The sequence below is a fragment of the Puma concolor genome, chromosome C1, assembly GCF_028749965.1.
Source record: "Puma concolor isolate L17-30 chromosome C1, mPumCon1.1.hap2, whole genome shotgun sequence".
In the NCBI taxonomy this organism is placed as follows: domain Eukaryota; kingdom Metazoa; phylum Chordata; class Mammalia; order Carnivora; family Felidae; genus Puma; species Puma concolor.
Window position 1 is genome coordinate 93,466,851 of NC_141674.1, and position 15,729 is coordinate 93,482,579.

Sequence of the window (15,729 nt, forward strand, 5' to 3'; positions counted from 1 at the left end):
CAAAACAGACCAAGTTTGTCTTAAAGGGCTAATTATTCCTCTAAAAAAAGATTTTTAAGAAAAATTAATTTTCCAATGTCTCATAAATCAAATGCCCTTATAAGTTACTATAACCACCTTTGCTTTCAAAAAATTATTTTTTTAATGTTTATTTTTGAGAGAGCAAGTGTGTGTACACACACACACACACACACACACACACACACACACACACACACACACACGTACTCAGGCAAGCTGGGGAGGGGCAGAGAGAGAGAAGGACAGAGGATCCAAAGTGGGGTCTATGCTGACAGCAGAGAACTCAAGGTGGGGCTTGAACTAACAAATCATGACCTGAGCCGAAGTTGGATGCATAATGAACTGAGCCACCCAGATGGCCCTGCTTTCAAAAAAATTCTTAAAATATGGGGCACTTGGAGCATCTGACTCTTGATTTCGGCCTAGGTCATGATCTTGCAATTCATGAGTCTGAGTTCTATGTCAGTCTCCGCACTGACAGTGTGGAGACTGCTTGGGATTCTCTCTCTCCCTCTGCCCCTCCCCTGCTCTCTCTCTCTCAAAAATAAATAAACTTTTAAAAAATTCTTAAAATTCTTAAATTACTATTTTTTTTTAATTTTGTTTTAACATTTGTTCATTTTTTTGAGAGATGGAGACAGAGCATGAGTGGGGGAGAGGTAGAGAGAGAGAGAGACAGAATCTGGAGCAGGCTCCAGGCTCTGAGCTGTCAGCACAGAGCCCAATGTGGGACTCGAACCCACAGACTGCAAGATGACCTAAGCTGAAGCTTAACCAACTGAGTCACCCAGGCGCCCCAAAATTCTTAAAATTCTTAAAATTCTTAAAAGCTTATCACATTGGAGCCACAATTAAAATAATTTCAGTAAGTAAATACAATTTAGTACTCGAAGGATTTCTATTTCCAATATTAATTCTAACCAAAAGCCAAGTTTTATGAAAGATGAAAATTATAATCTAATATGAAATCAAAATCCTATACATTCAAAATGTCTTGTTTTATTATGTTTTGTTTTATTATTTTGCATTTTATTCAAAATATGTCCTTTTTTCTTTTCGAACATGAGAAAAGTCTAATAAAAATCAGGCTGAAAGAGTAGGAAGAAATGAACATTTCTGAAGTCATAAAATAATCATAAACTTTAAAGCTTTTTAACAGAGATTTTTCAGGGAGAGGTCTACTTGACTTGCCTAAGAATAAAAAATTCTGGATGCTTTAAGCACCTTAAAGAAAAATTATTTTTAAGGACTGAAAGAAAATGAAACTTTAGTCATTCTTTCAACCATTGTTACTGTAGCAAATGTATGTCCAATAAAGCAAAATACTTGCCTTCAAAAAGAGGGTCATCTAATAAGTTGTATGAAATATGTACACTGTTTCAGCAAAGTCTCAAAGGAATGTGAAAACAATTCTATCAGAAGGGGTGGAAAGTATAAGGCAAGTTTTATAAGAGCTGACTCTCAGAAGATGATCAGGTGTGTGCTGTATAAAGGTAGGAGATGGTGAAAGGAATACTATTCCAATAAATGAAGAATGTGCAAAAGCAAACAGGTATCAAATAGCACCAGTGGTATGAACAGATGATCAAAAAACAATATAAGGTTGTACTTCCATTGATGGTAGAGTCACTTGTTATCTGGCTAACCTTTCTACAGATAAAATGATAAACCGTAGATAAAATTTTAAAAGTAACTATTTGAAAGCAATGAAGAACAACAAAAAGCTGGTACAACTAGAGGGAAGTCAATCTTTGGCGACGGGGGTGGGGTGGGAGGTTTGGGGGGGGGGGGCGGGGATAAAAAACCTTTGGAGTGAGATTCAAGGGTATAAGGTCTTTCAGCTGGGGGCACTCTCCAGTTAACACAATGTGAGCTAAAACTCAAGTAGAAAGCTACAGTTTCACTTTCTTAAAAAGTCAGCAAAAAGTTTGGTACTGCAAGAGTAGCTGAAAAGCAGGAGGACATCCAAACACAAAGGAAGCCATAATGAAAAATCCACCAAAATCTACTGTACAAACTCAGATAAAATCTTTGGCTGTCCCTGAAACTGTGAAGATGCAAGGGAGACTCCAAGGAGCCCAGGGAAAGCAACAGATGGAAGACTAATTAACTGACAAAGATCTCAGCTGGCATCCACTAAGTGGGAGTGTAACCAAGTTAACTACCTCATGAACAAAAGTCAACACTTTTCAAAGGCAGATAACAGAATCCAGAGCCTCAGCAATGAATCCACAATGTGCAGAATACACTAAAAAAATTTTTTTAATGTTTATTTATTATTTTTAAGAGAGAGACAGAGTGCGAGCGGGAACAGGGCAGAGAAAGAGGGAGACACAGCATCCAAAGCAGGCTCCAGGCTCCGAGCTGTCAGCACAAAACCCAATGCAAGGCTCGAATTCATGAACTGTGAGATCATGACTTAAGCCGAAGTCAGACACTCAACCTACTGAACCATCCAGGTGCCCCATATTTTAAAAGTGACTAGATATGTTTAAAAAAATAAAAGGGCGCCTGGGTGTCTCACTCAGCTGAGTGTCCAACTTCGGCTCAGGTCGTGATCTCAAAGTCTGTGAGTTCAAGCTCCGGGTTGGGGTCTGTGCTGACAGCTCAGAGCCTGGAGCCTGCTTCAGATTCTGTGTCTCCCTCACAATCCACACACAAAAATAGTTTTAAAAAAATGAATAGCACCTCAGTCCTGTGGGACAATATCAGTTATCTAATACTGCATAGAGTCCCAGAAGGAGAAGAGAAAAGGGCTAAAAAAAATATTTGAAGAAGTAATGGCCAAAAACTTCCCAAATTTGATGAAAAATATAAACTTACAGATCCAAAAAGTACAGCAAACCCGAAGCAGGAAAAATACAAAGAAACCACACTTAAGCACATCATAATCAAACTGCTAAAAGCAAATGATAAAATCTTGTTGCCAGAGGCAGGAGTTGGAAGGGTAGGCAGATTGGGTAAAGTGGGTCCCAAGATATAAACTTCCAGTTATAAAGTAAGTCATGGAAATGTAATGTACAGCATGGTGTACATTATATAGTTAATAATACTGTTTTGCACATGTGAAAATTGCTAAGAGAGACCTTAAAATTTGTCATCACAAGGGGCGCCTGGGTGGCTCAGTCGGTCACGCGTCCGACTTCGGCTCAGGTCATGATCTCGTGGTCTGTGAGTTCGAGCCCCACGTCGGGCTTTGTGCTGACAGCTCAGAGCCTGGAGCCTGTTTCAGATCCTCTGTCTCCCTCTTTCTCTGACCCTCCCCCGTTCATGCTCTGTCTCTCTCTGTCTCAAAAATAAAAATGTTTTAAAAAAATTAAAAAAACAAAAACTGTCATCACAAAAAAGTGTTTATAACTATGTATGGGGATGAACGTTAACTAGACTTACTGTGATCACAATTTTACAATATATACAAATATCCAATCCCTGTATTGTACATCTGAAACTAATATAATGTTATTTATATGTTAAATATACCTCAATAGGGGCGCCTGGGTGGTTCAGTCGGTTAAGTGTCCGAATTTGGCTCAGGTCATGATCTCGCAGTCTGTGAATTCAAGCCCCACATCTGGCTCTGAGCTGACAGCTCAGAGCCTGGAGCCTGCTTCAGATTCTGTGTCTCCCTCTCTCTCTCTGCCCCTCCCCCACTCATGCTCTGTCTCTCTCTCTCTCTCTCAAAAATAAATGAACATTGAAAAAAATATATACACAGGGGCACCTGGGTGGCTCTGTTGGTTAAGCGCCAACTTCAGCTCAGGGTATGATCTCACAGTTCATGAGTTTGTGCTATCAGCACAGAGTGTGGAGTCTGCTTTGGATCCTGTGTCTCCTCTCTCTGTCCCTCCCCCCACTCACACACTGTCTCTCTCTCTCAAAAATAAAAAAAAAGAACACAAAAAAAATACACACACACACACACACACACACACACACACATATACACACACATATATATACACCTCAATAAAAAAAAAAAGATCTTGAAGGCAACTAAAAAAGAAAACAAAAACAACAACAACAACAACCATACAAGAGAATCTGGACACAAACACAGCTAAGTGTTCATCAGAAAATAATGGAGGCGAGGAGACAATAGAATGACATCTTTCAAATCTTCATATTATTGGGGCATATGGGTGGCTCACTTGCTTGAGCTCTGTTGAGACTCTTGTATCAGCTCAGGTTGTGATCTCTCAATTATGATATGGGAGCCTACTTGGGAGTCTCCTCTCCCTCTCTCGCTCTGCCCCTCCCCAGCTCATGCTCTCTTTCTCAAAATAAATAAATTATGAAGAAGCAACTGTCTCAGATATGGCCCTTGTGACTTTTTGTATACACTGTCAAAAAAGGTAGGTTTATAAATCAGATTTTCAACCAACTGAAGTACATACAACTTGTCCTCTAGAAGTCCTCCAACTCAATGGTATTGAGTATACTATTTTCTAGGAAAGCTAACAGTCTTGTTTTTAAATTTTTGTTTATTATTTTGTTTTGCTATGCCTATACCAGTGATAAGACAATAAAAAATTCTGATGAAATCTTACCTTTTTTTGTCGAATTTTTCCATACATTCTAGAGGCTGTATAAACTGAAGAACTTCATCCCATTGACCATCAAGGATTAGCTGCCTATATAAAGAAAAACACATGCATGTTATCAAATTTGGGTTATACTAATTAAAAGCAGAATAAATAAGAATGAATAAAAGCAGAATAAATGATAAGAATAAATGATAAGCAGAATAAATGAAGCATTAAAACTTCAGTCTGAAGTCTGTAATGAGGTTAACATCCTCAACCACTATACTAAAATAAATTTTTCACAACTTATTTGTAACAACATATCCTATATGAGAAGAATTTGTGAATCTGCATCCACTTCTCATTCTAATATATATGTGGGGTTTTTTTCACCTATATAAAAACACTGGGCTAAGTCTAAACGTTCCTTTATTTTCCTACTCATCTTACAGTTTTAAAGCTCTTCTGTATTATTTAGGGGCCAATGGATGGCTATATTTCAGACTCACCAAATCAGAGGTTCTTAATTGGGGGTGATTTTGTCCCCAACACATCTGGCAATGTTTGGAGACATTTTGGTTGTCACAATTTGGGGGTGCTACTGACATCAACTGAGTATAGGTCAGAGATGTTGCTAAACATCCTACAATGCACAGGAAAACCCCCCAGCCCCAAAGAACAAAGAATTATCTGGCCCAAAATGTTACTATTGCTGAGGTTGAGAAATCCTGCTCTCAACTGTGATTTCTACATCTTTCAGGCATATAACACTAAAATGTATACTCTGAGAATAAAAACAGCAAGGAATAAGATCAGGTTTTATTCCACTTTAGTGGTCTATGGGAATTTCCAAAAGTTATAAGGCATTCTTACTGCTGTTCTTCTTTTATAATAGCAATTTCCCTACTTCTGGATTTTTAGAACAATATAATTTAAAAAGGGATGGGCAGGAGGATCTAAATAAGATTGCCAACTTTTAAGCCTGCAAATAAGGAATATTAGTAAGAAGCAATCATAATATATCATAATCATTTTACAAAGAGGCATTTTAATATTTAAAAAGAAAGGGCAGAATTTCAAAGGTTAGTCCTTTAAGATGAATACATTTAGTTTAATGAAAAACTTAACTATTCTACAATTCTTTGCATTTTACCTCAGACCAGTAAAACTTCATCAGAAACCCAGCTGGTTCTTGGAGGGGGGATATTTGAGAGCCACTGCTAAATTCCAGGAGTAGCAATGCTTGAAAGACAGGGCCGGAACGGCCTCAGTATTGGTTCCTGAGAATATTGACTAAGCTTCCCAGGGCTAAATGACATTCATAACACCAAATACAAGGAAGTTCAAGGAGTTTAAATAAACTCTTAATACATTGAAGTTTTTTTTTTTTTTAAGTTCCTTTTTCATGACTTAGGAATGCTTCATTTTTTAAAGCTTTCCAAGTCACAAAATGCCACATGTCCAAGAATCTGTACTCTTCATCAAGGATATTCAGTATCACATAAGCAGAGAGTGCATTTCTGTCTGGAAATCTGGGTTTTTCTTTTTCCATCTAATTCAAGTTAGGATATATTTAGCTTCCCATTTGGCAAATATGTTAATTCTCTTTTGCTCTGCAATTCCAAGAATCTTGTTCTAAGGAAATAATTCAAGATACAGAAAAAGTCCTATGTATAAAAGATGTTCAATAGAGCATTTATTTAAGATAAATTGGAAATAATTTGTTTAAAATTGGGGAACCATTAGGAAATCAATTAAATCAAAAAATTTTAAGTATAAATTTGTAACACAGAGAATCCTTATAATGTTAATGGATAAAGAAGGATACTAAATTATCCTTCTAATAGAATGTAACAGAATTGCTTTTTTTTTTTTTTTAATATGCACAGAAAATCATCAGCATGTAGTGTGTCTGGGTGACGGGTATTTTTCTCTTTTCCTTTTCTCTATTTTCTATAATGAATATATCTATATTCATTTCTATGGCCAAAAAGATGGTATTTCAGAATTTTTTTTTTTATCCTTCTGGAGTCTCTTATTTTTTAAATCAAGAATTTTTCATGATGATGCCACAACCACAATGGAGTTGTGACTCTAGTTTTTTTAATGGGCTTCTTGATCTTACTATTGAAAAGATTCTATAGAAAACATGACTTTGTAAATGTTCTATTATAAAAACAAACATTATTTTTACAAATTATATGGCCTTTTCACGATTATAAATATCCCACCTGAAATACACATATTATTTCATTAATACTTAACACTTCTTTGAAGGAGCTACAAACCTTATAAAACTAACGAAATCATACCTCAGAAAAAGCATATCATCTGAAAATAAGCCGTTTATGACTCCACTTTCCTTCTCGAGGGCTAACATACTAATGTGAAGTTTCTTTGAATTCAAGAAGTCTAAAATTAGTTTAATAATTTCAACCTCTTTTACATTCACTGTTTCTTCAGCCGTCATGTTGATAGCCTAAATATTAAACAGAACAAAAACAAAAATTAGTCCTATTATTTTATTTCTAAGTGTTATTAACTGACTGGAAACTATACATAATAGGTTTCTTGGAAATATTTAGTATAGGTATTTTGAAATTAACTTAATATTTATCAAAACCAGTCATTCTTTAAGGTGGAATAAAGGTTATGGCTATAATTTTTTTAAGTCCTTGTCTTTGAGAGATACACACTGTAATAATACAAATTAAATGATATAAAGTCTGTGACTTGTTTCAAAATAATACAAGAGGGGATTGGAAGAGGTAAAGATGAAACAAGAATAATGACTATTGAAGTGGGGTAATGGGTAAATGGAGGGAGATTCACTTATATTTGCTATGGTCTGAACACTTGTGTCCTCCCAAAATTAATCTGTTGAAATCCTAATCTTCATATTGACAGAATTAGGAGGTAGAGCCTTTGAGAGGTGATTAGATCTTGAAGGCTCTGTCCTTCACGGGATTAGTGTCCTTCAAGAGGCCCCAGAAAGACAGCTCAACCCTTCTACCTTGTAAGAATACATTGAGAAGTCAGTAGTCTGCAACCAGAAAGAGAGTCCTCATCAGAACCTGATCATGTGAACATTCTGATCTTAGATTTCTAGCTTCCAAAGCTGTGAGCAATAAATTTCTGCTATTTATAAGCCACCCTGTCTATGGTATTCTGTTACAGCAACCCAAATGGACTGAGACAATATTATTCTATTCTTACACATTTTTAAAATCTGTCATAAAAAAGAACATTTTAAAACTCATTAATAACCATGTTTAGCCATGTCCTAAATACCTTGCCATAGGCATACACTCATTCAATAAGCAGCTTTTTCTCTGTGATAGGCACTGTTCTACTTAGGAGACACTGGCCTTGTCCTTAAGAACCTTATAGTCTATAGCAACACAAACTATTATATCTTGTACTTTGGAGTCAAACAAAACAAGGCTGATTAAAAAGTACAACTTTAACTCATATCAACCTAAACATGAACAAAGATATTTCAATTTTCTACAATCTCTTCTAACTTTTACCTAAAAGTTTGCAGTGATACAATTGAGCACATAGGTTATGAATTCATAAAGATTTAGAACTAGGAGGAATTCTGAAGATCATTTCACAGATGAGATCACACAAGTTAAATGGCCTAAGCTGTTGGAATTTTCAAATGTTAAGGCTAACAGCAGTACAAAAGACTACCATGCTAAAAAGGGACTAGCTGCAAAGACACATCATCACGCATCATCAATGAAGCAGACTATTGTAAGCACATCTTTCTCACAGGACCAACTAACTTTAACCAAGTTCACAGAAACAAACACACATATGTATGCAAACCTGTTAATTTTTTTCCAATTTGTTTATTATCTTGTCAATTTCTTTCTTTATAATGAGAAGTGTAAATGTCCAGCAGACTATAATGCTCATATCAGATGAGTAGATTTTCTCTTTTAGGTAGAGAAGGTGGCAGGGTAAACAAGGGACAGAACATGGGAAGATATCATATGACTCAAATATTTAATGACATCAAATTAAGCTAATCTCCTACATCAGGCTAATCTCCTACATCCATCACCACAATAAGGACATGCTTGCCTCAAGAAACAAACAGATCACCAATCTCTCTCTCAAAAGGGCAGCTGACCAGTCTGCATGCTTTGGGTTTCTCTTTGCTCTCTTTTGAGGTGACCATCCTCCTGTTCACAGACTTTGTCCAAAAAAGGATACAGTAAAATTAGTGATATTTCTGCTCACTAAATTTTAATTACATTTCAGAGGTGCCTAAGATTACTCCTAGAGCACAAGGGTTAGTGGTTTTAGCATTCCCCAAATCTTCATATAATTTTTACTAGCAAAAGAATGGCTTTTATTAATTTAATTATCAGAAAAAAAAATTGCCCCCTCCATCTTTTAATTTTTTAGTGGGTACTTCACTTATATCACTATGTACCAACCATACAACTTGGTGCAGAATTGAGATGCAATTTTCTATTGTTGTTGAATATACCCAATGATATCGAACATTTTATAGGCCTCAATTTATTTTACATTCAGCCTCAATATGGGAGAACTCTAGAGTTACTATGAATTTCACGTTATGGGGTGCCTGGGTAGCTCAGTCAGTTAAGCACCTGACTCTTGATTTTGGCTCAGGTCATGATCTCTCAGTTGGTGAGATTGAGCCCCACATCGGGCTCTGTGCTGACAGTGCGGAACCTGCTTGGGATTTTCTCTCTCCCTCTCTCTCTGCTCCTCCCCAAATTGTGCTCACGCGCACTCTCTCTCAAAATCAATAAATGAACATTAAAGAAATAAAATAAATCATAACTACAAGTTCAATGCCACCATCATTTCTGATTAATAAAGTCTAAGAGAAGAAATAAATTCTTACAAATACATATTTTTATACTGACTTTACATTTAAACTTTGAATAAATACAAAAAATGTATACTAATTAACAGAGAATTGTTCAGGGTTTTTAAAAGACAAGCTTTAATTCTATACTGTGAAATTCCTAGCAGAAAAGTATACTATTTTAACCACTCAACCTAGAATTTTAATTCTTATAAGATTCACTGTTGCTAGATAGCATATATAACATAGGCACATGCTTAATGACTGTATCTTCGTTATTCTTTTCTAACCACTCTGTGTTACTGAAACGTTTGTAGAGGCTCCCAAATCCCAGCTATATAATTTAGAAATTAAATACATTATATAAATATAGCTTTTAAAGATAACACATAAAAACATAATTCACATTCTTAATCTCCTTAAGCTATTAATCACTACCAAGCAGAATTTTTCTCTAATTTAGAAGAGTAGAATTCAATAATAAATGTTTCATCCTCCCTTCTCAGGGAAGATATAAACAGTAAGAGTTAACTAGCTTAGAAACAACTAAAATTATCTTTTAAATGAGATGTACAGTACATAAGTGTACAATAAAGTTTACTTGAATTAACTTAAGGTGCAAAAATCAATGAAGAAATGCCTCTTAAAAGGTACGGAGTAGATGGTTTTGTTTGCAACTATTCTAAAAATCATTCAAAAGGACAGAACTCTGGCCCTTTAACCTATTTAAGCCAAAGTCAGCTCTGACAATACTGTAGGTTAGATATGCCAGCGCATGGTGCATGTGAACAATTACTCACCAGGCAGAATTTATGTAGAGCCAACAATAAAGTGTATTATGCTGAAAACTGAAAACAAAATGAAAAAAAAAATCAGAATGTTTCTGTATTTCCATAATAAATGACACACTTAATAAAAAAAAAAATCACAAAAACATCTCTATGTATTTAAAAAAAATAAGTTTTTACTTGGGGAGTCTAGGTGGCTCAGTTAAGTGTCCAACTCTTGGTTTGGGCTCAGGTCATGACCTCACAGTTTGTGAGTTTGACCCCCACATCTGGCTCCATGCTACTGGTGCAGAGACTGCTTTGGATTCTCTCTTTCTGCCCCTCTCTTGTGCGCTCTCTCAAAATAAATAAATAAGCTTAAAAAAAAAAAAAAAAGAACTTTTTACTTATATCCAATCCTGGACTAGGTGAGATAAAGAAATGTTTTCTTTAATAATAAGTATATCTGGACACCAGCAGGAAGGTAGTTAATATTTTAGTACTTAGATACAATTAATATCTACAGAAACTAAATTCCAGATGCTGTCTCTATACTCATACTGATTCCTATCTTAGTCAAACAAGATTAGAAGACTATATTAAGGGGCAAGGAATAAAATTATTTTTAGAAATCTAATATTAAAGATAAAATGTTAACAAGAAAAAAAAAGAATGTCAACAGAAATATATTGACCTTTATGTATATTTCTATACATGGATATGGAAAAAGTTTTATGAAAAAAATATCAGTGGTAACTTTCTAATCAAATATAAATAGATAGGATTTAAATGTTCCTTTGCAATGAGGAACATTTGAAATGTTTCTTTACTCACTTGTAATACAGATTAGAAAGGAAGAAAAATGCACAAAACTAAGAATGACTCACAAGTACAAGATTGAGGGAATCAAGGTACAGCCATTATAAATTTTATGTCAAGAAAAGAATGCTGAAGAAAAGTTCCATTAATCTCCAACTCCATCCCACACAATAAAAACTACCCTCTTTAATCTTCCAAGTATTACAGATCATGTAACAATGAATTACATTGCCTTAAGATTCCTGTTTACAGACAAAAATGCAGATAAGAAAATGAAGTACATGAACCCTTTTAATACCAAACTGTAACACCTTTTAATACCAAACTGTAACATAAAACTACTGCACCTTTTCCTTTAAAAAATAGAGCAATAAATTTAATAAAATAGCATTCTAAAAACTTACATTGCTGCCAGGTCAGTTAACTGTAAATGTCTGGTCCTTCAGAATTATAAATGTGATGTTGCAAGTCACTTAACATCTATGGGCCTCAATTCTTCGTACATAGAATAAGAGGGTTAGGGGCACCTGGGTGGCTCAGTCAGTTAAGCATCCAGCTTCAGCTCAGGTCATGATCTCGCAGCTCATGGGTTCAAGCTGCTCATCAGGCTCCACACTAACAGTGCAGAGCCTGCTTGCGGTTCTCTCTCTCCCTCTCTCCCTGCCTCTCCCTCTCCCTCTCTCCCTGCCTCTCTCTCTCTCTCTCAAAATAAATAATCTTTAAAAATAGGGGCGCCTGGATGGCTCTGTCGGTTGAGTGTCCAACTTTGGCTCAGGTTGGTGAGTTTAAGTTGGTGAGAGCCAACTTTGGCTCTCGTGGTTGGTGAGTTCAAGCCTGGCATCGAGCTTGCTGCTTTCAGGGTACAGCCCAATTCGGATGTTCTGTCCCCTTCTCTCTGTGTCCCTCCCCCACTCTCTCTCTCTCAAAAGTAAAACATTAAAAATTGTTTTAAAAATATAAAAAATAGATTAAAAATAGAATAAGAGAGTTAGTCTGGGCAATTTCTAGGATTTCCCTTTAAGTTTTATAATATGCTTTAAGTCACATTTCAATATACTTCTTGTTATTGATATACATATATTCTTAGGGGGAAATATAAAGTCTTGGATAATTAGAAGTCTCTAACATATAAGGTCAGTTTAATAAAAAAGAAAATAGATTTGTTTTTTTTTTCAACGTTTATTTATTTTTGGGACAGAGAGAGACAGAGCATGAACGGGGGAGGGGCAGAGAGAGAGGGAGACACAGAATCGGAAACAAGCTCCAGGCTCTGAGCCATCAGCCCAGAGCCCGACGCGGGGCTCGAACCCACGGACCGCGAGATCGTGACCTGGCTGAAGTCGGACGCTCAACCGACTGCGCCACCCAGGCGCCCCGATTTGTTTTAAATCATATAAGCAAGCAAACAAAAGCCCTTCTAACTGCAAAGCTCTGTCATGTCTGCTAATCAACTAATGTTTATAACATGGATACAGCATGTGTCCCTTCTTATTGTTGATAGCTGTTCTTCTATTCATCAATTATTCTAATTTACTTTCTGGAACTGTGAATAATTTTGGCTTAAAGACCAAATTATCTTTAAGCAGGTGTTGCTTAATATAGCTATAAAAAGAAAAGAATTCAATTAACATAAACTATATGTTGTGTATCTGCAGAAAATATCTCTGGGGAAAAAAGACACAAAAAATTGATAAAAATGGTTCTTAAAGGGTCTTAAAGGAAAACTGGATAGTTAAAGAATAGAAATGGTGGCACAAAAACAGACACATAGACCAATGGAATAGAATAGAAACCCCAGAACTAGACCCACAAACGTACGGCCAACTCATCTTTGACAAAGCAGGAAAGAACATCCAATGGAAAAAAGACAGTCTCTTTAACAAATGGTGCTGGGAGAACTGGACAGCAACATGCAGAAGGTTGAAACTAGACCACTTTCTCACACCATTCACAAAAATAAACTCAAAATGGATAAAGGACCTGAATGTGAGACAGGAAACCATCAAAACCTTAGAGGAGAAAGCAGGAAAAGACCTCTCTGACCTCAGCCATAGCAATCTCTTCCTCGACACATCCCCAAAGGCAAGGGAATTAAAAGCAAAAGTGAATTACTGGGACCTTATGAAGATAAAAAGCTTCTGCACAGCAAAGGAAACAACCAACAAAACTAAAAGGCAACCAACGGAATGGGAAAAGATATTTGCCAATGACATATCGGACAAAGGGCTAGTATCCAAAATCTATAAAGAGCTCACCAAACTCCACACCCGAAAAGCAAATAACCCAGTGAAGAAATGGGCAGAAAACATGAATAGACACTTCTCTAAAGAAGACATCCGGATGGCCAACAGGCACATGAAAAGATGTTCAGCGTCACTCCTTATCAGGGAAATACAAATCAAAACCACACTCAGGTATCACCTCACGCCAGTCAGAGTGGCCAAAATGAACAAATCAGGAGACTATAGATGCTGGAGAGGATGTGGAGAAACGGGAACCCTCTTGCACTGTTGGTGGGAATGCAAATTGGTGCAGCCGCTCTGGAAAGCAGTGTGGAGGTTCCTCAGAAAATTAAAAATAGACCTACCCTATGACCCAGCAATAGCACTGCTAGGAATTTACCCAAGGGACACAGGAGTACTGATGCATAGGGGCACTTGTACCCCAATGTTCATAGCAGCACTCTCAACAATAGCCAAATTATGGAAAGAGCCTAAATGTCCATCAACTGATGAATGGATAAAGAAATTGTGGTTTATATACACAATGGAGTACTACGTGGCAATGAGAAAAAATGAAATATAGCCTTTTGTAGCAACGTGGATGGAACTGGAGAGTGTGATGCTAAGTGAAATAAGCCATACAGAGAAAGACAGATACCATATGTTTTCACTCTTATGTGGATCCTGAGAAACTTAAGAGAAACCCATGGGGGAGGGGAACAAAAAAAAAAAAAAAAGAGGTTAGAGTGGGAGAGAGCCAAAGCATAAGAGACTGTTGAGAACTGAGAACAAACTAAGGGTTGAAGGGGGGTGGGAGGGAGGAGAGGGTGGGTGATGGGTACTGAGGAGGGCACGTTTTGGGATGAGCACTGGGTGTTGTATGGAAACCAATTTGACAATAAATTTCATATATAAAAAAAAAAAAAAAAAAAGAATAGAAATGGTAAGACTTTCCACTACATACCTTTTTATAACCTTTTGAATTTTGTACTATGTACAAATATTACCTATTCAAAAAATTTAAATAATAATATGAAATATAAGTAAGAATTTCCAATTGCAAATTACTTGAAAATTCTAATTGCAAGTAAATGAAAGGTATTAGTAATAAAATGAATATAATATATTCATTAGGTATGTAAAGAAGTAATATTTCAGAATGATTTGTAAATTTTTTATAACACAAGACTTCTTCTCAGATCTGATTCAAATATTATTTCAATCTTTCTTTATGAGATTAAAGTATGTGTGTTCTTTCCATGTTGAAACTAACAAAAATTTAAAAAACATATTTAATTGCTAAAGAACTAAAAATTTACAAGATAAGCAAAACTAGTTTTGACTCAGACTGTATAATTAAGTCTTGTAACCCAGAAAATGTAAAGTAAAAAATGGTCAAATCTGGTACTAAAAATGTAAACTGTAAACCTTCCATTTAATAGAAGTTGTCATAAACAAGAGACAAAGGACAATCAGGAATAAACACAACACACATAAACGGTTAAATGGTTACCAATGAGAACAAATAGCATCTTGAAATCAATACCCCCCCCCAAATTCCAGTTGAACAATGAGCAAAGACTACACAGACACTTCACAGAACTACAAAAGAGACCAAAAATTTATGAAAAGATGTTTAACCTCACTAGTGATACTAAAACAAGACACCATTTATGGCCTACTAATTTTGGCCTACCTGATAATACCTAGTTTTGGCAAGAGTATGGGTAAATGCCCTTTCACACATTGTGTTAAAAATGTAAACTGGGACAAACTTTTTGAAAGAGACTTTGACAACATAAATTCTTATCTATAAAAAAATGTTTTTAATGTTTATTTATTTTTGAGAGAGAGACAGAGCATGAGCAGGGGAGGGGCAGAGAAAGGGAGACACAGAATCCAAAGCAGGCTCCAGGCTCCAAGCTGTCAGCACAGAGCCCAACGCGGGGGGCTCTCACGAACCATGAGATCATGACCTAAACCAAAGTTGGACGTTTAACTGACTAAGCCACCCAGGCACCCCCTCTATAAAAATTTTAAATGTTTATACTCTTTGACTCACCAATTCTAATTCTACTTCTAGAAACTGATCCCAAAAAAGTACTTGCAAATACACACAAAGATACATATACAAAGATGTTCCTTGAAGATTTGCTTGTAATAGAGAAAAATGAGTAATGAACTGAGCTCTCATCATAGCAGTATTGTTAAATTATGGTAAATTCATAGTACAGAATACTAATGCATCCTCACAGTGCAAAGGCACATCACAGAATATAGCTATTAATAAACATCTGTTGAATGGATAAATATAAATGCATCCACTTATTTTTTTAATGCATCCACTTATTTTTATATTTTTGTAAATATAAATGCATCCACTTATTTTTGATATCTGTCTAAATAAATAAAGAAAGGTCTGGAGGGATACATATCAAACTGGTCAGAGTGGTTACTTCTGAACAGGAATTGTAATGGATGCAGGGCATGAAACTAGGAAGAGAAAGGAGTTGAAGGGGGACCGT

General features: G+C 36.0%; 1 protein-coding gene across 6 annotated transcripts in view; it reads right to left on the reverse strand.

The window, feature by feature from the left end:
- The window catches only part of WDR47 (WD repeat domain 47), a 72,336-nt gene that overhangs the window by 44,967 nt on the left and 11,640 nt on the right, over nucleotides 1-15,729 (reverse strand). For 5 of the 6 annotated variants that reach the window (XM_086717738.1, XM_086717739.1, XM_025934915.2 and 2 more), the window contains 3 exons: nucleotides 10,197-10,244; nucleotides 6,857-7,023; nucleotides 4,569-4,652 (listed from right to left, as the gene is read on the reverse strand). In XM_086717738.1, the coding sequence (XP_086573864.1) occupies nucleotides 4,569-4,652; nucleotides 6,857-7,014 (242 nt within the window). In that variant the 5' untranslated portion in view covers nucleotides 7,015-7,023; nucleotides 10,197-10,244. The remainder of the gene's footprint in view (nucleotides 1-4,568; nucleotides 4,653-6,856; nucleotides 7,024-10,196; nucleotides 10,245-15,729) is intronic. The other variant, XM_025934913.2, reaches the window with a different exon arrangement.